The 27,825-nt window shown below is 37.0% G+C and overlaps 2 protein-coding genes across 2 annotated transcripts; one reads left to right on the plus strand and one right to left on the minus strand.

The window, feature by feature from the left end:
- Positions 1-462: 462 nt before the first annotated feature.
- On the plus strand, positions 463-21,134 carry LOC131929095 (xanthine dehydrogenase-like; the record flags this gene model as incomplete). The annotated part of the gene is made up of 17 exons (XM_059285288.1): positions 463-681; positions 1,250-1,313; positions 2,595-2,664; positions 3,128-3,215; positions 3,367-3,453; positions 3,811-4,002; positions 4,521-4,666; positions 5,054-5,135; positions 6,053-6,148; positions 6,765-6,893; positions 14,051-14,125; positions 14,673-14,725; positions 14,996-15,110; positions 18,799-18,885; positions 19,398-19,565; positions 20,114-20,278; positions 20,675-21,134. Coding segments are annotated over 17 exons (1,890 nt in total), but the record flags the coding sequence as incomplete, so codon positions are not given.
- Positions 21,135-23,078: 1,944 nt separating this feature from the next.
- Positions 23,079-27,206, minus strand: LOC131929099 (S-adenosylmethionine-dependent methyltransferase Rv2258c-like). The gene is made up of 5 exons (XM_059285291.1): positions 27,031-27,206; positions 25,723-25,925; positions 24,560-24,679; positions 23,648-23,737; positions 23,079-23,548 (listed from the first exon to the last, which is right to left on the minus strand). Exons 1-5 carry the CDS (start codon positions 27,204-27,206, stop codon positions 23,079-23,081), a joined length of 1,059 nt encoding a protein of 352 aa, XP_059141274.1.
- Between the last annotated feature and the right edge of the window lie 619 nt (positions 27,207-27,825).

The following is a 27,825-nucleotide window of genomic DNA, read 5'->3' on the forward strand; positions in this document are numbered from 1 at the left end:
CGCTTTAGACTTAGCCTCCCCCCCCCCCTCCCACACTTTCCCCCCAATTTGTAATTCTTATGGCTTTTTTTTTTTTAATGGAATATCTTTCCAAATTAATAATTCCACTGGGTCGAAATTAAGAAATTAAGTATAATATTTTTTTAAATGTAAAAAGTCCTATTTTAAAAAACAAAACAAACAAACAAAAAACGAATGTGACGTCACATAACCCCCTCTCTCTCCCCCCCCCCTCATCCGCCCATAATATGTTTGACATCGTCACAAAAGTGAAAAACCAAAGGAAATGTGACGAAACATAATTTGATGTAGTGTAACTAATAGCAACATAACATGACCTATCCTAACCTAACAAAAAAAAAAAAATAACAAGACGCAATATAAACAAAAAGTTCAGATTGTTGTCATACTATGGTATTTCACATGTTACATAATGCATAGCGTATCTTTGCTTACTCACAGGAAGCCATCAAAGCCAACTCGTACTATGACAACAACCAGCACGTGCGGTGTGGTCACGTGACTGACGGCTTCTCCTCATGTGACCAGACCGTGGAGGGGGAGCTGTCCATGGGGGCCCAGGAACATTTTTATCTGGAGCCCCACGCCTGCATCGTCTCCCCCCGGGACACGGACGAGTACCACGTGACCTGCATGACTCAGAACCTGGATGCTATCCATGTAAGAGCATCTATTTTTAGCTGCCTCTCTACTGCTAGGATATCACTTATAGAACGGTAGCAGTAGTAGAGTTACCTTTCGTACCTGGCAGTCCATGGGGCAAGTGAAGTAGAGTTCAGCTGTTTCTATGACCTTGACATGTAAAGAGATAGTGTGCTCAGCACTAGTTCCAATCGCCTTTACTCACCCTAACGTGAGTTAGGTACCCGTCAGAGCTGAGTGGACTCAGGGACGATCTACTGTCTTGAACCCGGATTACTCGAGACTTTAGTGTTACTAACGGCAACTACTTATACTATTTTCCAGTGTCACTGTTTTTGTTGCGGCATGTAGTTTTATAAAGTTTCTTTGATTTTAATTAATCTTAAATTAAGATTATAAAATTGATTAGTTTGAATTTTGGATGCAGTCTAAATAGGCCCAACTATTAAACCGATACTCATAGATGCACTTCATATTTATTTCATCCAGCCAATCTAAGAACACATTATGCTTAAAATGTATTCTGTTTGATGTAACTTTAGTTTAAAGCATAAGAAAAAGTATAACATGATTATATCTTCTTTAGACTGAATTAGCCCAAGTGTTGGGCATTTCACAGAGCCAAATCACTGTCAGTGTTAAGAGAATCGGTAAGTTGTTTTAATTGCTCTTTAGTTACGTTACTCTAGTATTAATATCATTGTGCAGTTTGTAAAGTTTACAAGACAAATTGAAATGTCCAAGTTATTTGAGTTATAATTAACTGGCATAAATAGTTTCAGTGGAAGATTATCTGAATAGTAAACTCCCATGTAAAGGGAGGCTACTGATTAAATATTCCAAATTTATAGTTTTTGTGCTTTCGCTCCCTTTACAGCCACAATTTTTAAAACAATGTGAATATAGTTGGAATGTCTAACCAAAAACTACACTTTTATTTAATAACTTTTTTTTATCAACGATTTTTAGACTAACTCTGTTAAGATTGTTCAACATTGCTTAAACTAATTAATAAGCAAAATATTTTTTTTAAACGAAATGTTAAAATTCTTTCATTGAATGATTAGCCTGAATGAATGAAAAAAAAATTGTTTGAAAATGAAATGTTTGTTTTATTTGAAGATTGATACATGGATGATGGATGGGATGTATTAATATAATCCGTGGTGTTCATAACAGCTCACCCCCCCCCCCCCCCCCCCATGGAAGACAACACCCACCACTCTACCTCCCCTTGTAATGCCCTTTAGTTAGCCTTGTGTATGTGAAAATAAAATATGCCTTTATTGTATACAGGCAAATTTTTCGTGGTAAATTTTGCTATGTGTGTGTGATTACAAAATATGCCTATATTGTATGCAGGTGGTGGATTTGGTGGGAAAGTTTGCTATGTGTGTGTTATTATAAAATATGCCTATATTGTATGCAGGCGGTGCATTTGGTAAGAAAGTTTGCTATGTGTGTGTTATTATAAAATATGCCTATATTGTATACAGGCAGATTTTTTGTTGTAAATTTTGCTATGTGTGTGTGATTATAAAATATGCCTATATTGTATGCAGGCGGTGGATTTGGTGGGAAAGTTTACCTTGTGTATGTGATTATAAAATACGCCTATATTGTATGCAGGCGGTGGATTTGGTGGGAAAGTTCACTATGTTTGTGTGTTATTATAAAATCTTCCTATATTGTATACAGGCAGATTTTTTGTTGTAAATTTTGCTATGTGTGTGTGATTACAAAATATGCCTATATTGTATGCAGGTGGTGGATTTGGTGGGAAAGTTTGCTATGTGTGTGTGATTATAAAATATGCCTATATATTGTGTATGTGAAAATAAATATGCCTATATTGTATGCAGGTGGTGGATTTGGTGGGAAAGTTTACCTTGTGTATGTGATTATAAAATATGCCTATATATTGAATGCAGGTGGTGGATTTGGTGGGAAAGAAACTCGCCATGGCAGTGTTGTGTTTCCTGTAGCAGTGGCTGCACACAAGTAAGCCAAATGTAGATTAGTTGTATTTATAAATGTATCACTTAGCCTCTGGAATGTAGATTTGTTTTAGGGCGTGTTGAGTGTCTGTAGTGTGTTGTTAATTTAAACCTCTAAGATACTGGTTTCTTAGCACTCCAGGCCCAATCGCTTGATATTTCTATAAAAATCAACACTAACCTATGGCCTAACCAAGCTCTGTAGTATCAAGAATCATCATTGCTCAATCTGTAAACCTAGCCCTACACAAACATTTATAATAATAATATCCTAATCTGGTCTATTGAACATCTTGGCCCTCCTCTCCCACATACTCAATGTTACAGCTAAACAGGCCAGTAAGGAGGTGAGGCAAATACTCCATGTCATGGTGACCATGGCCCCAGATGATTTTTATATTACCTGGTGAAGCTTTCTTCATTTATACCTGTTGCTATTCATTTAAAAGAGTCCACCTGTATTCCAGGTACAAAAGGCCAGTTAGAGCAGTTCTAGACCGCGATGAGGACATGCGACTTACTGGCACTAGACACCCTATACTGGCCAAATACAAAGTAGGAAAACAAATCAGTTTAAATTACTTTACTTCATTTTACGTGAAAATATTAGTTTTATTCTTTTTCTGATTTTTATTTTTATTTTATTTTTCAATAAAATATATGTGAACTTTTATTATTTTCATTATTATTTTTTTTTTTTTGCCAGGTTGGGTTCAACAAAAATGGCAAGCTGGTTGCACTAGAGGCTGAGGTTTACTTAAACGCTGGCTCATCTCTGGACATGTCTGCCCCTGTAAGTTTTTTTTCAAAAACTAAGTCCAAATCATTAAAAAAATTAAAATCTATATGTCATTTTTTTTTCATTGGTGAATAATTTCTATCTTGAAAAATGTTTACATAAAAAAGATTATGAATTTATTTATCTTGGCTCTTAAGTAGACAAACATGCGACCCAAAAAATATAGTGCTGACATAATGGCTTACAATACTCACATTGTTTTATTTTAAATAAATCAGTTCTAAAAAAACAAGTTCACTTGCCTAAAAATACCAATATCAATATTGATATACCAGGTACTTCCAATGTTGTTGCTAATTAATACATAACATCTGAACATATTGAATATAAAATAATGTACTTTACCTCCAGGTATCAGAGCGATGTATCCTGACGATGAGCAACGCTTACAAAATTCCCAATGTCCACATTCAGGGCAAGCTGTGTAGGACCAACATAGCCTCTAACACGGCCTTCAGGGGGTTTGGTACCCCCCAGGCCGTGTTTATCATGGAGAGTATCATGGACCACGTGGCTACAACCCTGGGGATGGACCCTGTGCTGGTGAGTACAGGGTTGGGTTGGGTCCACAGTTTGTAGTTGTTAAGTTAATTATAATTAATGATAATTAACTTTTACATTAGGCCCAGATATTTTAATATTTGTCTGGTTTTTTTTTACTTTCTTGTAAACGTAGTTTAGAGAAAGTTTTGTAATCAAGCAAAAAATTGAAATCTTGAATGAATTCCTTCGTCAGAAAAACTTAGTTTTTAGTAAAATCAAATTATTTTAAGTACTGCTAAGCTGGTCAAAATGTTTGATCAAGAAATAAAGATGAAAAAACACAGTCAGTGAAACAAATTTTACAGTAAAGATCTGCTGTCATGTCAGGAGCAGATGTTGTCATAGTTTTTACCACCCACACCTCCCCCTCACTTTCTGTTTAGAATTCTTGATTTAGTTCACAATGGCAATACAATTTTGCAGTGTTATTCAAAAAGTATGTGTGTAATCTTTGCATCCAAATAAGAAACTGCCCCATTACTCCAAGCTTTAACATTTATCATTTTCTTCTGTAACAGATTCGTGAAATAAACTTCTACAAGCAGGGTGACCAAGTGGCATACGGCCAGGTCATAGAAAAAAGTCATCTTCTGGACTGCTGGGGGGAATGCAAAATATTTTCTAACTACGATGAACTTAAAACTAATGTGGAGAAATTTAACAAGTAAACCATTTAATAGTCAATAAAGGTTGTTTTATGTGTGTTCGCGGGATGCTCAGTCTTACTGAATTCTTTTTAAAATAAACAATACCAATAAGATTTTAATAATTATAATGCATGAAATAAAATGTAACAATCTACTATGCTTTTTTTTACAATACAAAGACAGTTTAGAACACAAACTCTTAAATATAGAGAAATTTAAAATTTGAATCTGAAAGTAACAGAATTTTACTATCAGTTCAATTTTTAAACTATATTTTATAAACCATATTTGACTTTAAACAATACTAACTTTTATTTTCTTATGCACGTTCTTGATAAATATGCAAAATAAGAAGCTTTTCAACATACATTTCAGATAAACTTTTAATTCCACTAATTTTTCAGATCAAACACAAATAAAAAGAGAGGCATTGCATTATCACCCTTAACCTATGGCATTGGTTATCCATTGAAGCTATTAAACAAGGTATTTAGCACTGTATGTTTTATACAGTATATATTAATTTAAAGCTAATGCATTCACAACTTTCTTAAAGTTTTGGATATGAAAAGTAAAATCTCAGACTGGTTTTAGGACTCTAAGTGAAAACATTTCAGTGTTCTAAATATAAACTTAGTCTTGTGTGTTATTAACTCTAACATTTAAATATCTTTGACTTGACCCCCCCCCACCCCAACCTCAGATATTTCGAAAAATATATCAGCTTACTAATAAGTAGCTTATATTTTTACAAGCATGGAGTGTTTCTTTTGTTAGAATATAAATGGCACACTTGTGTCTTATAAGCTATTTGTTTTCAATTATACAAACTTATACAATCCACACCCAACATTACCAATATTTTCTGAATACTTTTATTTGCACATAAAGGCCATTTCTTCATTGTGGTTCATTGTTAAGTTGCTTTTAAGGGTTTTTCTTTGTTTTTGAAAAAAGAATATTTTAAATCACTTTCATGTTTTTCATGTATATTTGTATCCAATGTCTTACAGTTGCTGCTTACCTTATGCATACCTATATTACATGATCAGTAAATTGTTGGCTTTCTAATTGGTTGGCACAGAGGCGTAGCAAGGGGGGGGGGGGGGGGCGGGGGGATATATGTCCCCGGGCGCCGACCTTAGGGGGGCGCCAAATTGAAAGTTTGAGGGGGGGTGCAAATGAAAAGTTCGAGGGGCGGGGTGCAAATCGAAAGTTTGAGGGGGGGTGCAAATCGAAAGTTTGAGGGGGGTGCAAATGGAAAGTTCGAGGGGGGGGGTGCAAATGAAAAGTTCGAGGGGCGGGGCGCAAATCGAAAGTTTGTCCCCGGGCGCCGGGAGGGGTCGCTACGCCTCTGGGTTGGCATATATTAAAAATGCATTGATATCTGTTTGTGTCTGCAGGGTTCTGCACAGGTGAATGTCTATCGTGATGGATCTGTGCTGTTGTTGACTAGTGGGGTGGAGATGGGGCAAGGTCTGAACACTAAAATGATACAGGTACTATTTTCTTTTTTTTAAAGTACTTTGTTAACCAGTGGGGTAGTTGAAGTAGAGTTCACCCATTTTTGTGTATGGGCATGCACTCTACAGATTTGATCCAGGAAGAACCCAAGGCTTGTATGTAAGAAATGTCATACTGTACCACTCGAAAACAGTTTACAATTTTGCAAAAATGACAGCATTTTTAATCTTTAACCTTTCTGTATACCCAATATTCTTCTTCTTCGCTCTTAATTTTAGTATTGGAAGGGAGCCCCTTCAACTCAATTAAGTATACGCGTCAACTGGTTATGCGTCATTGAGACTATTTACTCCGATTTCAGCCTGCTTTTCTTTTGGATTTGCTTCCATAACCTTTGTCCAACCAAGAACAAACTACAAGGCAGCAGTTGTTTGATTTTGGAGTTGTCTCTCCTAGAAGAGTGGCTGTCCCTAGCTAACAAGTTTCATCTACCCGAGGGTTCATGAGCTTTACCGACTTGACCACGCCAACCCCTCTATACCCAATTTTAATAATTATTTTTACCAATAAGACTGGGATGTAATTTTTATGTATTCAAAAGTAGCAATATGAATTAAAATGTTGACGCCTTTTCCTATTTTTTTCTCTCAGATTGCCAGCCAGGTCCTAAATGTTGACGTCAAGTTTATCCGTGTTCCTGACACATCCACGGACACAGCTCCCAACTCCAGCCCCACGGCAGGCAGTATGACCTCTGACCTTATAGGACCAGCTGTGGTGGTATAATGACTTGTTTTATATAATGACTTGCTTAATTGATCACATTTAAACTGATTCAATAGCGGTTTTATTTACATGATGAAGCTTTGATGAAAAATAATTCTTCATGCATAGTTTGTGATATCATCACATCATCTCTCTATTTTTTTATAGTTTCTTGCTATATATATATATATATATATATATATATATATATATATATATATATATATAGATGTAGCTAGGGTGGGCCTAACTACTAGTTACAAATCTGATAACGAACGAGAAGCCGAGACGCAGTATTGCAGTCTGACGCAACCGATAGCAGGTGGCTTATTGAAGTCGGACTGATAACAATCTCAAAGCCAACGCGTGCTATTTTGGGAAACGGTACGAAGAGAGTCAGAAGGCCTGTCAACTTTGATTGATAGGATGCAGATGTTATTTCACGGACTGTACGCTAGAACTGCGTAACTAGTGGTCGGAGACATCGAGTACAAGTATCGATTACGGAGGAATACAAGTATGCAGACGAGTACGGATACAAGGCATAAATAGGAGGGGACGACTGAACTCGTTCTCTTACGGCTCTTACGGCTCTTACGGCTCTTACGGCTCTTACGGCTCTTACCGCTCTTCCAGCTTCATCGCTCGCTTTAGATCAGTCAGTCTGTGTGACATACTCAAGTTGGTTATATTGTGTTAAGAAGGACAATAGACATGTGGATTCAGTTATATGAAGCCTAGTGAGGACTGTTAGGGGGTCAGTTGATTCAGACTATTATTGTGAAACATTTCTGTTGATTCATTGTGTTATATTGAAGCATTTCTTGATTCATGTAATAAAAGGATCAATAGCGAACCTGCATCTTCGAGTCTTTCTACTGTAGTCGATGTTGTGTAGCATGAGTGGTTCAACTCGTTACAATTGGCGTTGTCGGGCAGGATAGACTCGGGGAAGGTCACATTTGGCGTTGCGAACAGGAAAGATGCAACTAGCCTAGGTCACATTTGGCGTCGTCGAGCAGGATGAATTCAACTAGACTTGCCGTTTTAGGCACCCATAGTCAACCTTGTGCATAACTGTGTTTTGTGTGTATGTGAATTCGGACATTCAGGAACTGTGAAAATCGAGGAAAATTTTTTCATATACACACGGTAAGAAAGAACTCTTTTGTTTTACTTACGGAATAAAATGTCTACTCTGGACGAGAAGCAGACCCATATAGTGGTCCTACCCAGAGAGTCCCACATTAACAAATTTTACGGGGACGGTGATCCCACTTTAACCAACAGGTTCAGTGAAGAGGTCAAAGCGGCCTGGGCCTCGAGAGGCATGTCACCAGAGGAAAGATTAAGACTGCTGATGGGCAGCATAGGAGAGACGGTTAGGGCAGAGGTCAAATGCCACGATAAAACCATCCAATCAGATCCAGATAAGGTGCTGGATCTGATTATGGAGACCTTTGGGGAGAGACGGTCGGGATCGCAACTGCTAGCAGGGTTCGTAGGCTTGAGGCAGAGATTGGCGGAGAGTGTGATGGAGTACTCACACCGGATGAATAGGGCCTTTGATTCGGTAAAGGTCAAAACACCGGACATTGATGTACGCCTACTGAGGGACCATTTCATTGAGGGGCTGGCAACCCCAATCCTAAGAAGAGAGTTGAAAGAGGAGGTCCACAAAGAACCGCAGTTGACCTTCCTTCAGGTCAGGAACTCAGCGATCCGCAGGTCCGAGGATGAGGACCAATCGAACTGTTCGGTGGACAAAGTCTCTGTGCCTGAACAGAGACAATCCCCACCCACAGGGGCCGACACGATGGAGACCATGATGGCTCAACTGTTGGCCCACCTAGATAAGGTTGACCAACGTTTGGAGAGGTTAGAAAGCAGGTCAACAGCTGAGAATCGGGAAAAGAACGGGACAAAACAGGGACGGGTTGGACGGCCGCGTCCGGCCAAGCCATCACTCCAATGGACGGCCGACGGTCGACCAATTTGTTTGTCTTGTTCACAACCCGGACATATGGCACGGTACTGCCAGGGAAACGGTCGTCCTCTGTAAGGCAGGGCCAGGCTACAGAGGGGCGAGGGTATGGCCCAAGAAGCACAATGATGGGAGTCTGTCCAGAAATGGTGATTACGATTGGGGACATCGCGGTGAAGGCAATTGTGGATACAGGCTCCCAGGTGACGACAATCACGGAAAATTTTTACACCAAATGGATGAAAGGAAAAGACCATAGGTTGAGGTCTGACACATGCATGCGCCTGACGGCAGCTAATGGACTAACCATTCCATACTGTGGTTATTTTCTGGCGGATGTCGTGGTGGCAGGACATAGGTTGAAGCAGGTTGGGGTGTTCGTTACGAAACACAACCTAGAGACAAATGTGTCAAATATACCTTGCCTGTTGGGCATGAATATTCTTGGCCAGTTGCCAGAATTTCTTACAAATATTGTCGCATCGACCACACCAGGTCGGGGATCCAAGTTGACCAGGTTTGCCAAGACCAGAGGAAGGATATCAGTCCCGGCAAACACGGTCAAGGCAATCACATTACAAATTGGTGATAGAAGCGTGAATGGTGATGTGATGATAGAACCATGTGGCGCCGCACTGAGGGCAGGCGTCGTGTTACTGCGGACATACACATCAGCGGAAAATGGACTAGTTCAAGGATTAGTGGCAAATGTTTTGGATGAAGAAATTTTTATACCACCTAACACTCTGGTAGGAGTACCACAGAACGTCGAGGTACAAAAGTCGGCACAGTGCATCGAACTGAGCAATACCAGCAGTAATGAAGTAACAGTTAGGTCGGTCAATGTGACGGCCGAGGTGAAGAAAGAGGATGGCCGATCATATACATTCCCGGAAACTGAGGACCCAAAACTAAATGAATTGCTGAATAAATACAGTGATATATTTGCCTCGTATGAGGGTGATTTGGGGTACACGGAAGTAATCAAACACCAGATACCCTTACTACAAGACAAGCCGGTGGCGCAACCCTACCGAAGATTACCACCGAGTCACTACTCTGCGGTGAAAGCACACCTGAATGACCTACTAAAAAAGGGAATTATTACAACCAGTACGAGCCCGTATGCGGCACCGATAGTAGTGGTAAAAAAGAAGTCAGGGGAGATAAGACTGTGTTGTGATTACCGGAAATTGAACAATATCACAAGAAGGGATGCATTCCCCTTGCCTCGTATTGATGAATGTCTTGATGCGTTGGGGGGAGCAAGATTTTTTTCTACCTTGGATTTGGCTAGTGGCTACCACCAAGTGGCCATGCACCCCAACGATCAACATAAAACTGCATTTATTTCTCCACTGGGACTGTACGAGTGGACCCGTATGCCGTTTGGTCTAACTAATGCACCTGCTACATTCCAGCGAGTAATGCAGAGTGCTATGAGTGACTTTCTATTTCAAATAATGTTGGTGTATTTGGATGATATTCTAGTTTACTCAAAAACTTGGGAGGACCATCTAAAAAGATTAGAACAAGTGTTTCTCCGTCTTAGGGAGATAGGAGTAAAGCTGAACCCAGACAAATGCTGCTTTGGTCTGAAATCGGTACATTTTTTGGGTTATGTGATTTCGTCGGATGGCATCGCCACTGACCCAGATAAAATTGCAGCTGTTAAAGAATGGAAACAGCCAACAACTACAGTAGAGGTCAGATCATTCTTGGGTTTTGCTTCCTACTATAGAAAATTTGTGCCGGGTTTTGCAAAAATTGCCGCACCATTGCATGACTTGGTAAACAAAATGACAAAGAAACACAGTAAGGAGAAAAAGAAAGGTAAAACACAACTGATAGGTGAATTATGGACTGATGAATGCCTGAACTCGTTTAAGCTATTGAAAAAGGCTTTGACAGAGGCGCCGATATTGGGATACGCAGACTTTGACAAACCATTTCGGCTAGAAATTGACGCCAGCTCTAAAGGTCTGGGAGCTGTGCTATCACAACAACAAAAGCAAGGTTTCAGGGTTATTGCGTATGCAAGTCGAGCTCTGAAGGGATCAGAGAGGAACATGACAAATTACAGCGCCATGAAACTAGAACTTTTGACATTAAAATGGGCTGTGACTGAGAAATTCAGGGACTATCTATTAGGTGCTAAATGTGTGGTATACACTGACAATAACCCCTTGAGCCACCTAAAGACAGCAAAGTTGGGATCCATCGAACAGCGATGGGCAGCAGAATTGGCACTCTTTGACCTAGAGATAAAGTATCGCCCGGGGCGGTCCAATGGCAATGCGGACGCCTTATCAAGGAATCCTTACGAGAGACCGGGTGATGAGGAAGAAACACTGACAGGAATATGTGAGGTCAGAGCGTCAACAGATATCCCTCATGGGGTACAAGTGATGCAGAACGGGCAGACCGGGGTGGAGCACATATCCACGGAACCCGGACATATGGACAGTAGTGATTTTAATTGCCTTAATCACCAAAAGATAAGAGATGCCCAGAGAACGGATAGTGGCTTACAACCGCTATTGAAATACGTCCAGGAACAAAAATTCCCAGGAAGAAGGGAAAGAGAACAATTTGGTCGAGAAACAAAGAAAATACTGAGTCAGTGGGACCGTCTCAGTATAGAGGATGGTGTTCTCATGCGGAGAATTCATGACCAAATTGATGGGACAATACACCAGGTGGTGGTGCCTGGACAGTTAAGAGAAGAAGTGCTAAGGTTGGCACATGACAGGGCAGGACACCAGGGTCAGGACAGGACGCACAAAATATTACGACGGAGGTGTTACTGGCCCAATATGGAAATGGAGGTCAAACGCCATTGTGAGGCTTGTGTGAGGTGTCAGCATGCGAAAATGCCAGTTGTCAAAATGAGACAGCCATCAGGACACCTACTAGCGACAAAACCACTAGAGATTGTGGCTATGGACTTTACGTCGTTGGAGCAATCATCGGATGGGACGGAACATGTGTTGGTAATGACTGATGTATTCACCAAATGGACGGTGGCGGTGCCCACGCGAGATCAGACTGCCAAAACAGTGGCAAAGGTCTTAATAGAACATTGGTTCATCAAATATGGCATACCAAGACAATTACACTCTGACCAAGGAAGGGCTTTCGAGTCAGAAGTAATTAACCAACTGTGCAGCCACTACGGGATCAACAAATCTAGAACAACCACATTTAATCCGAAAGGAAACGGACAGTGTGAACGGTTCAACCGCAGCATGCATGATTTGCTGCGTACGCTAGAACCTGAACAGAAAAAACGTTGGCCTGATTTTCTCCCAGAGTTGGTATATCTATACAACTGCACACCCCATGCCACAACCGGCTTTGCGCCATACATGTTGCTGTTCGGACGGGAGGCTCGACTCCCTCTTGATTTGTTCTTAGGAAAAAGGGAGAGTATGACTGGCTCATACACCGCACTGGAATATGTGAATGAACATATGAGAAGAATTAGAGAAATGTACAGGGTAGTACAGGAAAGACTAGAACATGAAGCACGGCGAAGGGAACCGCCGGTACAGACAAAGGACCCGCCACCCAAACTGAATGACAGGGTATTACTGCGTAGTCACCCGTTAGGCAGAAACAAAATCCACGATCTCTGGGGACAGGAGATATGGCAAGTCGTGGAGATGCCTAAAGCAGCAGGTGGCCCCTTTAAGATAAGACCCATCGATCACGCCAAACCGGATCGGTGGGCGAATATTGCTCAATTAAAGAAATATTGGAATAGGCAAGAAGAGCAGTTACACACAAGGAAATCCAAGACAATTAGGGAACCGGAAACTATAACGGAAATTCACATACCCATCCCGGAACCATATCACCATCATCAGAACAACCGCGATACACAAGTGGAGGATAACGGCAACAAAGAGGATCCCGTTCCTTCCAGAAGCAGAGAGACAGTAGACCATCAGATAAGTGGTCCGCGGAGAAGTTTGAGGAACAGAAGGAAGACGAAATTTTTTGTCAGCAACCATCAAGTCTTTCATGGTCGCGCTGGTATGAGAACAGACTGTTCAAAAAGCTATAAAAGTGAACTGGTGAAGGCACCAAACGAAAAGGGTGGATGTGAATTCTAGAACTGTTTTGTGTCTCAGGAAGACGATGTAGACACAGTTGAGATGTGAAATAGGTATAACTGTCAATCGTATACGAATGGGACGTCGTGGACAGTGAGTGGAACAATAAAATTTTTTTACGATTATGCGATTGACTCTGGAGGAGTGCACCTGCCAGGCGTTGTTTGTGGTTGAAAACACACAAAAAAAGGCAGGGGTGGATGTAGCTAGGGTGGGCCTAACTACTAGTTACAAATCTGATAACGAACGAGAAGCCGAGACGCAGTATTGCAGTCTGACGCAACCGATAGCAGGTGGCTTATTGAAGTCGGACTGATAACAATCTCAAAGCCAACGCGTGCTATTTTGGGAAACGGTACGAAGAGAGTCAGAAGGCCTGTCAACTTTGATTGATAGGATGCAGATGTTATTTCACGGACTGTACGCTAGAACTGCGTAACTAGTGGTCGGAGACATCGAGTACAAGTATCGATTACGGAGGAATACAAGTATGCAGACGAGTACGGATACAAGGCATAAATAGGAGGGGACGACTGAACTCGTTCTCTTACGGCTCTTACGGCTCTTACGGCTCTTACGGCTCTTACGGCTCTTACCGCTCTTCCAGCTTCATCGCTCGCTTTAGATCAGTCAGTCTGTGTGACATACTCAAGTTGGTTATATTGTGTTAAGAAGGACAATAGACATGTGGATTCAGTTATATGAAGCCTAGTGAGGACTGTTAGGGGGTCAGTTGATTCAGACTATTATTGTGAAACATTTCTGTTGATTCATTGTGTTATATTGAAGCATTTCTTGATTCATGTAATAAAAGGATCAATAGCGAACCTGCATCTTCGAGTCTTTCTACTGTAGTCGATGTTGTGTAGCATGAGTGGTTCAACTCGTTACAATTGGCGTTGTCGGGCAGGATAGACTCGGGGAAGGTCACATTTGGCGTTGCGAACAGGAAAGATGCAACTAGCCTAGGTCACATATATATATATATATATATATATATATATATATATATATATATATATATATATATATATATATATATATATATACACACACACATTAATCCACAGAATGCTTGTAATGAAATAAAAGACAAACTTAAACCATTGAGAGAAGCAAAACCAGATTTGTCATGGCAACAATTGGTTTGTAGAAATACTCTTTAGATTAAATATAAACTTCATGTATTTATATATAGGTATAACATCCATATAAATCCCAGTTTTTTAAATAGGTCAAGCATGGAACTAGTCCAGCTTACACATTTAGTGGTCATTTTTGTGTAAGCTAATTTCATAATCATCTTCAAGCAAAAGGAAAACATTCAAAACTCTCATCAATAATCATAATAAAACTAACAATTTGTGATAACACAAACTTTTAAAATTGAATATTTAAAGCCAAATGCTGTTCAAAATCATGTATGAGAGAAAAGCTTATGAGAAATATCATAACATGTAACTTAGATATTTAAGCATTTGACATTACAATACAAATTATATCTGATAGCCATCATTTTTTTAAACAGCTGCATGAAATAATTTTAGGTTTTAAACTTGCAATGAGGATGGTGTGTTATAAAACTGAACCAGTTTTTCAGTAAAATGCAGTGGGGAAAAGTTTTAAAATCTAGAAACAGTGAAAAAAAAAAAAATTTTTAAATATTTCATTTTGTTTTTAATTCTGTTATAGGTGAATGAGGCCATAGATGATAGAAAATATTTGTCAGCGATTGGATTTTATGCGTGAGTGTATTGTATAGTTGTAGTGGGGTATACGATTAGATTGACTTCAAGCTCATTCGGCATTAAAGGATATAATAACTAAAGTAAAAATGATAAAAGGTCATTTATTTTAATATACTGAGTCATTTTTTAAATCTAAATTTTTTTGTGTGATTTGATTTTGTAAATTTTATTTTTTATTTTATCTAATTATTTGATTAAGCTTTTGTTTTTATGTAAGGCATTTTTAAAATAAATTGGTAACACCTAATTAACACCTAATTCTTTCAGGCCTGAAGTAAATGGAATGGACTGGAGCAAAACAGTGAACTCACCCTTCCAGTATTACTCATTTGGGGCATGTTGTAGTGTGGTGGAGATTGACTGTCTTAACGGGGATCATACGGTATGTGTTGACCATTGGCTAATTAGCTTTAGCCCGTCAGATGGTCAGTGGCTAATTAGTGAAAGCTCTTTAGATGGTCAGTGTGTAATGACCATAGGCTAATTAGTTTAAGCTCATTAGATGGTCATTGTGTAATGACCATAGGCTAATTAGCATTAGCCTATCAGATGGTCAGGGGCTAATTAGTGTAAACTCATTAGATGGTCACTGTAATAACTATAAGGCTAGCTAGTGTTGGTCCATCAGATGGTCAGTGGCTACCTAGCATTAACTCATTAGCTGGTAAAAAAAATGTGTTGAGAATGTCAGTCTGTGGAAGATGAGTTAATCACTATCTTAAAGTCAGAGACATTTTTCATGAGTTAATCACTATCTTAAAGTCAGAGACATTTTTCATGAGTTAATCACTATCTTAAAGTCAGAGACATTTTTCATGAGTTAATCACTATCTTAAAGTCAGAGACATTTTTCATGAGTTAATCACTATCTTAAAGTCAGAGACATTTTTCATGAGTTAATCACTATCTTAAAGTCAGAGACATTTTTCATGAGTTAATCACTATCTTAAAGTCAGAGACATTTTTCATGAGTTAATCACTATCTTAAAGTCAGAGACATTTTTCATGAGTTAATCACTATCTTAAAGTCAGAGACATTTTTCATGAGTTAATCACTATCTTAAAGTCAGAGACATTTTTCATGAGTTAATCACTATCTTAAAGTCAGAGACATTTTTCATGAGTTAATCACTATCTTAAAGTCAGAGACATTTTTCATGAGTTAATCACTATCTTAAAGTCAGAGACATTTTTCATGAGTTAATCACTATCTTAAAGTCAGAGACATTTTTCATGAGTTAATCACTATCTTAAAGTCAGAGACATTTTTCATGAGTTAATCACTATCTTAAAGTCAGAGACATTTTTCATGAGTTAATCACTATCTTAAAGTCAGAGACATTTTTCATGAGTTAATCACTATCTTAAAGTCAGAGACATTTTTCATGAGTTAATCACTATCTTAAAGTCAGAGACATTTTTCATGAGTTAATCACTATCTTAAAGTCAGAGACATTTTTCATGAGTTAATCACTATCTTAAAGTCAGAGACATTTTTCATGAGTTAATCACTATCTTAAAGTCAGAGACATTTTTCATGAGTTAATCACTATCTTAAAGTCAGAGACATTTTTCATGAGTTAATCACTATCTTAAAGTCAGAGACATTTTTCATGAGTTAATCACTATCTTAAAGTCAGAGACATTTTTCATGAGTTAATCACTATCTTAAAGTCAGAGACATTTTTCATGAGTTAATCACTATCTTAAAGTCAGAGACATTTTTCATGAGTTAATCACTATCTTAAAGTCAGAGACATTTTTCATGAGTTAATCACTATCTTAAAGTCAGAGACATTTTTCATGAGTTAATCACTATCTTAAAGTCAGAGACATTTTTCATGAGTTAATCACTATCTTAAAGTCAGAGACATTTTTCATGAGTTAATCACTATCTTAAAGTCAGAGACATTTTTCATGAGTTAATCACTATCTTAAAGTCAGAGACATTTTTCATGAGTTAATCACTATCTTAAAGTCAGAGACATTTTTCATGAGTTAATCACTATCTTAAAGTCAGAGACATTTTTCATGAGTTAATCACTATCTTAAAGTCAGAGACATTTTTCATGAGTTAATCACTATCTTAAAGTCAGAGACATTTTTCATGAGTTAATCACTATCTTAAAGTCAGAGACATTTTTCATGAGTTAATCACTATCTTAAAGTCAGAGACATTTTTCATGAGTTAATCACTATCTTAAAGTCAGAGACATTTTTCATGAGTTAATCACTATCTTAAAGTCAGAGACATTTTTCATGAGTTAATCACTATCTTAAAGTCAGAGACATTTTTCATGAGTTAATCACTATCTTAAAGTCAGAGACATTTTTCATGAGTTAATCACTATCTTAAAGTCAGAGACATTTTTCATGAGTTAATCACTATCTTAAAGTCAGAGACATTTTTCATGAGTTAATCACTATCTTAAAGTCAGAGACATTTTTCATGAGTTAATCACTATCTTAAAGTCAGAGACATTTTTCATGAGTTAATCACTATCTTAAAGTCAGAGACATTTTTCATGAGTTAATCACTATCTTAAAGTCAGAGACATTTTTCATGAGTTAATCACTATCTTAAAGTCAGAGACATTTTTCATGAGTTAATCACTATCTTAAAGTCAGAGACATTTTTCATGAGTTAATCACTATCTTAAAGTCAGAGACATTTTTCATGAGTTAATCACTATCTTAAAGTCAGAGACATTTTTCATGAGTTAATCACTATCTTAAAGTCAGAGACATTTTTCATGAGTTAATCACTATCTTAAAGTCAGAGACATTTTTCATGAGTTAATCACTATCTTAAAGTCAGAGACATTTTTCATGAGTTAATCACTATCTTAAAGTCAGAGACATTTTTCATGAGTTAATCACTATCTTAAAGTCAGAGACATTTTTCATGAGTTAATCACTATCTTAAAGTCAGAGACATTTTTCATGAGTTAATCACTATCTTAAAGTCAGAGACATTTTTCATGAGTTAATCACTATCTTAAAGTCAGAGACATTTTTCATGAGTTAATCACTATCTTAAAGTCAGAGACATTTTTCATGAGTTAATCACTATCTTAAAGTCAGAGACATTTTTCATGAGTTAATCACTATCTTAAAGTCAGAGACATTTTTCATGAGTTAATCACTATCTTAAAGTCAGAGACATTTTTCATGAGTTAATCACTATCTTAAAGTCAGAGACATTTTTCATGAGTTAATCACTATCTTAAAGTCAGAGACATTTTTCATGAGTTAATCACTATCTTAAAGTCAGAGACATTTTTCATGAGTTAATCACTATCTTAAAGTCAGAGACATTTTTCATGAGTTAATCACTATCTTAAAGTCAGAGACATTTTTCATGAGTTAATCACTATCTTAAAGTCAGAGACATTTTTCATGAGTTAATCACTATCTTAAAGTCAGAGACATTTTTCATGAGTTAATCACTATCTTAAAGTCAGAGACATTTTTCATGAGTTAATCACTATCTTAAAGTCAGAGACATTTTTCATGAGTTAATCACTATCTTAAAGTCAGAGACATTTTTCATGAGTTAATCATTATCTTAAAGTCAGAGACATTTTTCATGAGTTAATCACTATCTTAAAGTCAGAGACATTTTTCATGAGTTAATCACTATCTTAAAGTCAGAGACATTTTTCATGAGTTAATCACTATCTTAAAGTCAGAGACATTTTTCATGAGTTAATCATTATCTTAAAGTCAGAGACATTTTTCATGAGTTAATCATTATCTTAAAGTCAGAGACATTTTTCATGAGTTAATCACTATCTTAAAGTCAGAGACATTTTTCATGAGTTAATCACTATCTTAAAGTCAGAGACATTTTTCATGAGTTAATCATTATCTTAAAGTCAGAGACATTTTTCATGAGTTAATCATTATCTTGAAGTCAGAGACATTTTTCTCAAACTTTGGCCGATACAAGTAAATACACTATTGTTTTTAATTTATGAATACAGTTTGTTTAATAAATTGTATAATAAAATAAACCAAACACCTACATAATTATTTTATTCAATTGTTTATATTATATACATCTTCAGGTTCTGTCTACTCATATAGTCATGGATGTTGGGCACAGTCTTAACACAGCCATAGACATTGGTCAAATAGAGGGAGCCTTCCTACAGGTATTTGAAGAAAGGACATTGGTGTTCATTCAAAATTGTAAAAAAAAATGTTATTATTGTCTAAGATTTTTGCTGTAACATGGCTTGGGTCAACATTTTAACAAGTTGATCTTGAACAAGATATCTGTTTTACATGAACATAAAAATTATGTATGAAGATAGTGTGAGAGAGTTACAGAGTCATTATTTTCTTATTTCAAGAATTAGAAGAGATTATAGATTTTTATCAATGAAATGGCATGGATAACTACTGGGGTAGCCTAAGCTCTCTAAAGATCATGATATCTAATGCAAGGAATATTGAAATTGATTTTTATAACAGAGTAGAAAATAAAACTGCATGAACATTTAAATAATTTTATTTTAAAAACCTACCTTAGCCTATAGATTTAGGTGTTAAATGAATCACAACATTAAAAGCACTATATAAGCCTATAAACATGTTTAATGTTTATTGTAGTATAGTATTTTACATCTTGTTAATAGATTTGTTTATTTTATATTCCCTCAAGGGCTATGGTTTGATGTGTTTAGAGCAGTATAAAATGTCTGCCAAAGGGAGCCTACTCTCATCTGGACCTGGCACTTACAAGATCCCTTCCTTCTCAAACATACCCAAGTGTTTCAATGTTGCCTTGTTGAAAAATGAAGGCAACCCTAAGGCTGTCTACTCATCCAAAGTGAGGAATTTTTAGCCAGTCTTCTGTTTATCAATTAAAGCTATAGGCTTCATGTGTTGTTGTTTTTTTAAATTATGTTAGACATTCAAATATACTCTTTTAAGCAGTGTTACTGAATACTACCATCCCTGAGTCCACCCAACTCTGATGGGTACCTAACTCACGTTAGGGAAAGTAAAGGCGTCTCGTCATAGTGCTGACCACACTATCTCTTCATATGCTGAGGTTACAGAAACAAGTGAACTCTACTTCACTTGCCCCATAGACCGTCAGGTTTGAAAGGGAAACTTTACTTTTACTGAATACTACACAGTTAAAGTTTTACAAATGGACTGATTTAACTAGTTATTACATCTAATGTATGGCAGTAATATGTATAGATATACATAAATATGTACATATACAGAGATAGTTTTTATTTATTTTTGTATCTATTTATTTACCACCTCTTTATCCCTTTCATTTTACCACTTTATCATTTTTCTCTTGACCACCTCTTTAACTCTTGACCACCTCTTTATCTCTTGACCACCTCTGTACCTCCTCAGGCCATTGGTGAGCCACCTCTGTGCCTGTCCGTGTCAGTTCTCATGGCCATCAAGTCTGCCATTCAAGCTGCAAGACCACAACGGTCAGCTGGTCACTTCTTCCTTCACGCCCCAGCTACCCCAGACAGGATTAGAATGGGATGTGACGATGACCTGGCGCAGATGGTGAGTCAACCCTGACCTTGTTTTAATAAACTTTAATCTCTGACCTAGTTTATAAATCATAAACTCTGACCTTGTTTATAAACCATGAACTCTGACCTAGTTTATAAATCATGAACTGACCTAATTTATAAATCATGATTTCTGACCTTGTTTATAAACCTTAAACTCTGACCTAGTTTATAAACCATAAACATTGACCTAATTTATAAACCATGAACTCATACCTAGTTTATAAACCATGAACAATGACCTTGTTTATAAACCTCACTGGCATATCCCACTTTTCTTTTTTTAACACTATTTTTAAAAAGAAAAACATAACAATATAAAGATAATTTTAAACATCCCAGCATTGAATTTGACATGGGCTTATGGTTGATTTTGTTTTTGTTCTAGTTTACCCAGGATGCTGAAGCTGATGCAGAAAAACCATTCTTCGTCGTTTTGTAAAATATTTTTAGCGAAAGTATTTATTAATACAAATTTATTACTTGTGTGTTGGGTATAAACTGTTTGGCCTTTTTGTTGTTGATATTTTTTAAATAAATGTGTGATAGTTAAATGTTATTAATTTAAGAAAAGAAAAATGTAATATCTCAAGAGAAATGTATTGTGTATTATACAAACACGAGCCGACCCGCTGCGTATCATACGCCTCTATTTAGTTGTTTTTTTTTTCTACTTTTCAGTAATTTATAATTTGTGAATTCGACAGTACCAATGCCGCCACTGAAAATATTTGCTTAAAAACACTAAACCCCCCTCCCCCCCCCACGTGAAAGCAGCCTCCTCTTAGTTACCTCCTCTAAGTTTAAAATCGTTTCAAACTAAATTATCTGCCCCTAATAGCCGTCACCAAACCCGTCTCTATGATTGTAAAATGACAATGTGGGGGTGGGGTGGGGGTGGTAGTGATAGTGATAGAGAGAAAGAGAGGGGACTGCAAGGAGGCGCTTGCAGCTTGTTTTCTAACGGCTCCCAGAAGAGAATTATATATATAGATTATATATATAGATTTTACATAAAGGTTTATTGCTGAATACAATACTTTTAAAAATAAAAATGTAACTATTAAACTTATGGAAGACGATTTCTATGCAAATATTTTTTTACTCAGTGTATAGATTTACATAAATTGTTTCTATGAATGTTTTCAGTAACACGCACATCAGTTGGCCTATAATTAATCAGAATATTAATTTACAAAAATGAAATAATTCTGAAAATAACAATAACTTTCATAATAGTTCAAATTAAATAGGTTTCTAATTGTATTGGCTAGTAATTAAATTCATGTATCTGGTGCTATTATGTTAAACTTGAACTTCTGATCTGCACCATTAACTGTTATCTTAGTATCTACGTTTACCCAGAATTCAATATTCCAATTTTTTAAAGTCATTATTTTATTGATTATATACAAATATAGCTATGCAATATAAATAATCTACATGTATGATTTGTATTTACATGAATAAATTATGCATGAATTGGAAAAATAACGCATGTCAATATTTGTAGTTGTATTATGTGTTATTTAGATTTTCTGTTAACAATAGGCTCTAGTTGGCCTATTTATTTATGAACAGTTTCTTTCAGGTATCTTTTTCAGGCGGAAAAAAAATCACAGAAAAAAGTCACAAAGGAAAAATTTTATCGGAAAAAAAGTCACAGAAATAAGTCACAAAAACCATTTAAGAAAAATTTTGATTTAACTGATGTTTACTTTTAAATTTTGGATGTTTATTGATGCAAGTGGTGTTTTTTTTTCGTAGCATATTCGCAAACTTTAAAGCATTATGGCTCATGGTTTATAAAGTATATATATACAAATACTGTAAGATAATTTACACAGCAACCTCAACTTTTGTTACGTATTTAGATAAATACGCGGTAGGAAAAATAATTATAAAAGAAAAAAAACATATAAAATTTTGTTAGAACACATCATTGTGTTTCGCATGTGTTTTTTTTTTGCTGCAGGACGTTTCTTGGTCGGCTTCTCCTCAGTCAACCTAGTCCGTCCATGTTGTGTGTAGTTGACGTTTTGCGTCAATGACAGCCTTTGTACCGTGTCGGCTTTATGTTTTGATCCTAAGCTTTGTTATGAAATGAGCGTGATAAATGTGGGCAGTACAGGTGGTTGAACTAGTGCTGCGATGAGTTGAGAGAACAGCAAGTCACATTAACTACGTCTTTATGCAATCTCACGCGAATTTAAAGTTAGTATTAAAAAAAACACAATGAAAACCATCAACTATTATATGTAAGCCTATAACGGAATTAAAATCTACATACTTCATACTAAATATTTTTTAAATAAATATTACTATACGTATAGGTTTACAACATACACATTACATTGCATTTAATTAGTCGTAACTTTCTGAATATTTAATACATAAAGTATTAATAAATTCCATGCCAATACATATTTGTGATTTTTTTCCTGTGACTTTTTTTTCCCTACAATCGGGAGTAGGGCACCACCTTCTTCACACCACCCCTCACCCCCTCACACAATAGAATTTATATATTAGAAAATAAATACTTTTACCCCACTCCAGAAAATTTAGTCCCTTCAAAAACAGATTCAAGTGCCCTACCCGCCCCCCGCCCCCATCTCCCCGTAGAAAAACATCTGAAAGAAACAATGGATGTACAAAAATTAAAAGCAATGTATTTCATGAACAGTAAAGTTAAAAGAGCAAATTATGAATCAGCATTTCAGCTAACATTTCAGACACAATAACACAATTTAAAAAGTTCAGCCCATTTTCAACCAGAATTTTCAAAAATTTTAAATAACTTGGAGCACATAGACGACAAACAACTCGGAGTGTAGATGAGAACTGACAACATTGAAACCTGTGTCCTTGGCATATTGAATGGCTGTATCCTTGCCCAAAAATACGCCGTGTGTCGTGGACTTCTCGTCCAGGTACGTCTGGGGGACGCAGTGGAAGGCACTGATGCAGTAGAGTGGACCTGCACCCAGGGTGTTTTTGTTTAACATAACGTCATCTTCCGGGCCGACTTCAGTCATGACGTAATAACATCCGGGTCGCAGCAGTTTCCGGATATTGGTCAGACCCAGGGTTGGGTCAGGCAGACAATGGATGACCTCGTTGGTTAAAGCGAAGTCATATTTGGCGTACATCTCTTCAGGTATATCAAAAACATCAAGTTGGATCATGGTTAAATTTGGAAGGTTCATGGCTGATATCGCCTCTCTCCCTTTTTCCAAACAGAAGCTGGAGTAATCGAACCCTAGAAATTTAATTAAACAACATGATTAATTAAGAAAAATCACGAACATAATATGAACATTTTCAGTACCTGTTGATAGACAAACAGACAATAACCTACCTGTAAATGTACTAGCGGGAAAACGCTTGGCCAGACGTGAAATGAACGCCCCCATCCCACAACCTATCTCGATCACGTTGATGCCTGCCTCTAGATGTGGGATAAAAGTTATAATATGAATACATGCACGTCTATACATGATATATTGGTACTTTAACCAGAGGCGTAGCGACCCTTTCCGGCGCCCGGGTTCAAACTTTCAATTTGGCGCCCCCAAATGCACAACTGCAGCTAAAATGAGCTTTTAATTTTTTTGTCCAACCCATTTTGACCACTCTAGGGTCATCACCCGGGGACATATGTACCCCCCCCCCCCCCTCTCTCCGCATCTGACCTTAACTTATTACTTTTTATTGTTCTTATATTAATTTTGAATTAAATGTTTTTAAAACTGATTTTTTTTAAACAAAACGACCCAGTCAAAATAGCCCTGTCAAAAGAACCCCGAAAAATTGGCTCATGACATATTAACTCCCATCATCTGTGCTTACGACAAAATAGGCTCCTGACATATTCGTCCAGTTGTCGTTGGCCCTTTTGACGGAGTCGATTTGATTAGGCTTTTATGTCGGGGCCGTTTTGACGGAATCGTTTTGTCACTGGCCGTTTTAACATATAATTCGCACTGAAGCTCAAACACTAAGCATAATTTAAAAGAAAAATACCTTAATATTTATTTTGCACACAAAATATCAAACGCATATTTTTTTAAAATTCTTTTTCGTTTTAGCGATTGGTATTTCTACATGTGCGCATATCTTCTATGCTGCAATCCCCCCCCCCCATACGCTTTTAAATATGTGCAAGTTTCCATTCTGCATTTTTTTCGTTGCCACAAATATACAAGCCTCATACTAACATCACCGTATACACAACATAAATATCAGGTAAAAAAAAGTGATGGTCACTTACCTAGTTCGTCCATCAGCCCAGGTGTGTTCTGTAGGATAATGTCGACCTCAGTGTTGTACCTGAGTGTGCTGAGCTTGTTTAGAGCTAACACTGATGGCAAATTCTGGGTATAGGGCAATCCTGGGAGTTAAACGGTGTTGTGGAAATAAAACGGCCAATAAAATTTAAACCCAAATGTTAAAATTAACAATAGTCTCGTTAAAAGAAAGTCGGACTTAATTTAAACTGCATTCATGCTTTTAAAAGCTGAAAGTAAGTTTTAGACAATAGCTCTATCAAAAGTAAGTAAGAACGAGATTTTCTTCCAGGTACCTCTTCGGGTGGGCTCTGCCGCCCCCCTCCCCCGAAAAAATGGTATTTATAAAGAAAGCATATACTTTTACCAGTGTCCGTCCACCGGAAAGTGTTGTTGTCCCCCCCCCCCCCGAAAATTTAAAGTGCCCTCCCTTCCCCCCCCCCCCCCCCCCCCCCCCGGAGACAAAAAAAAGTCTGGAAGAAACACTGGTCACAACCAATTTTAACTAGTTTCATTCTTTTAAAAGTTCTCTCAAACAAAAGACATCGTGTTCTCGAATAAAAGAGATGTACGTCAAAAGTAAAAGACAAAACTAAATTCACACAGTGTTGTAAAACAGCAACACGTTAAGACACAAAATAGTTGGGGGGGGGGGGGGTTGTATGTTGATAGTTTGCTCGTATTCTGCCAATCACTTAATGTGTTAGAACACAGGCTGACCCTAACATTAATGCCATTTCTGACGTACCAATTATGTAGGGATTGTGTGGTCAGCCGTCTTTAAGATGGGTGGACTCATGGGCGTTCAAGAGTCAGAAATTTTTGAACAAGAAAAATTTTTTAAGTAGAAGATATCGTGTGTCCTACCTCTATGCCTCCGAGCGAGAGTAATAGTAAGTGCAATCAATTGAAAATCTGATCACAGCTTTTGTTTGAAAACATGTTTAAATATCTTGTGCATGATAACCAATCTAAAAAACTTACCATATGGTCCATCCTTTTGTATGCATTTTTTTATCGAGCCATAGAATATCTTGTGCATGATAACCAATCTAAAAAACTTACCATATGGTCCATCCTTTTGTATGCATTTTTTTTATCGAGCCATAGAATATCTTGTGCATGATAACCAATCTAAAAAACTTACCATATGGTCCATCCTTTTGTATGCATTTTTTTATCGAGCCATAGCGCATGTATGAAGACGTTACACTTCCCATGAAAGGTAAACTGTCATCTAGGAGAATAGACCCTTTCTCACGATCTATGTTGTAATAGTGCTCGTTGCCATGGCACTCGACATCAACAATCTGTGCACACACCAAACAGTTCAAGAGCTCACGAGTGTATCTAAACAAAAACAATCAGGCAGATAATTAATTAAAAGAACAGGAAAATAACATACAGAGGCGTCATTAAGTCGTGTGAGAATCCTTGCGGTAATGAAGGGTGACACCAATCGTGTTACCTCCTCTTTGTGTCACTCTTTACTTCATGATGCCTACAATATTATAACAATCAGCTATTAATCCTATGATGCAATTAAAATTGATGCTTTTTGGTTTGATGGTCACCTCCACAATTGGTGTTTCACCTCTGGGACTAAACGTTCAAGTCGATGTTATATGATACAATCTACATTTTAAAAAAAAAAATCATAAAAAACGTTTTAATAACAAGCTTTTATGTAATAATGCACTAAAAAGTAGAAAATAAATTATAGACTACTATTTAAATTACTATAAAGAAAAGCGTGGGTCACTTTAATATCTATTGGATACCTTTACTAATGTTTAGGAAGAGACCCACGCTTTTCTTTCTAGTTATTTAAATAGTAGTCTATAATTTATTTTCTACTTTTTAGTGCATTATTACATAAAAGCTTGTTATTAAAACGTTTTTTATGAATTATTTTTTTCAGTACATTACATGTTTTATTTACAAAAGTTACATGACTAAAAACCATTGCGCGTCTATTGAACGTGATGGTGCAGCCATTGAAAGTGATGGCGCAGCTATTGAACGTGATGACGCGTGTGGTGTGGTTGGATAGACATGCCTACTAATTCGGTCCAAATTTTAATTAATTCATAAAAAATTAATTAGGCATCCAATAAAGTCAAATTTAGTTTCAGATTGCATTGTCTTCATGTCTTGACCCACGTGCCAACTGTGAATCGTATCGGTCAAGTAGAAGTGTCCGAATTTTCACTCCAGCGTTTCGATCTAGACAGACTGACGACTGACGACAGAGGAAGCAAGTTAAATAAAAGCTTGTAATAATCACAACATTGTCTGCGTATTTTAACAAGTTCCTTCTTCTTCTTCCTATATTGTCAAGCAGAGGCTTATTTGAACATATTGTGTTTTTTGTTTATGTTAATACAATATTTACCAATGTTAACGTATCTTTAAAAAATATGATTACCCCACAATGTTTCTTAGTCAGACCCACCTTTCTTTGAGTTCCTTTCTGTTTGCCACTTCCTGTGACGTCATCGGCTGATCTGTCAGGACAAGAAGCTCCAAGATCCCTAACTCCTGTGCCACAGACAGAACAAATCCCACAGTGCTGTAGTGGATTATCTCCTCCAGTTTTTTCTTCAGTGATTTCCTTTCACTGCTTGCCATCTGAGTATTTTTATGCTTACATGGGAGGAATTAATTAATTTTTATTGTGCTAATTAGTTACCTCACTTATATTTTGATAGCGTGTTTCTTCTGGGATGGCTCTAGGACCTATTACAATCACTGTCGTAAACTAAAGGCTCACACATCGTTGTTCAACGCAGAAAGAAAATCATGACAAGTATCCAACATTTTTAAACCAACCAGCCCCCCCCCCCCCACACACACACACACACTTTATTCAACACAAGAAGGTTTTATCTATTGAACCCACGTGACCATAAATTAATGCGGTCAATGGCGAAAATACATAACACGGGTCAAATTAGTGAAACACGATTAACAGACTAAGCGTGACATAAAAACCAATTCTTTAAAAGTTACACATTTTAGAATTATAAAAACAACATTGAAAAGTAAACAAAATAATACACATGCAACAAAAGCGAGAACGGAAACTGAAAATACTTTAATAGATAAGAAATAAACAAGACAATTATATGTATTCGTGTATGTGAATGTATATGTATGTATGTCCGATAATAGTTATTCGCATTTGTACAAAATAGCATAGTAGAGAAGAGTTGTAACATTTTAGTTCACAATACAATAGAGGTAATCT

The sequence above is a fragment of the Physella acuta genome, unplaced genomic scaffold, assembly GCF_028476545.2.
Source record: "Physella acuta isolate Inbredline_101_S28 unplaced genomic scaffold, ASM2847654v3 ptg001596l, whole genome shotgun sequence".
Classification (NCBI taxonomy): domain Eukaryota; kingdom Metazoa; phylum Mollusca; class Gastropoda; family Physidae; genus Physella; species Physella acuta.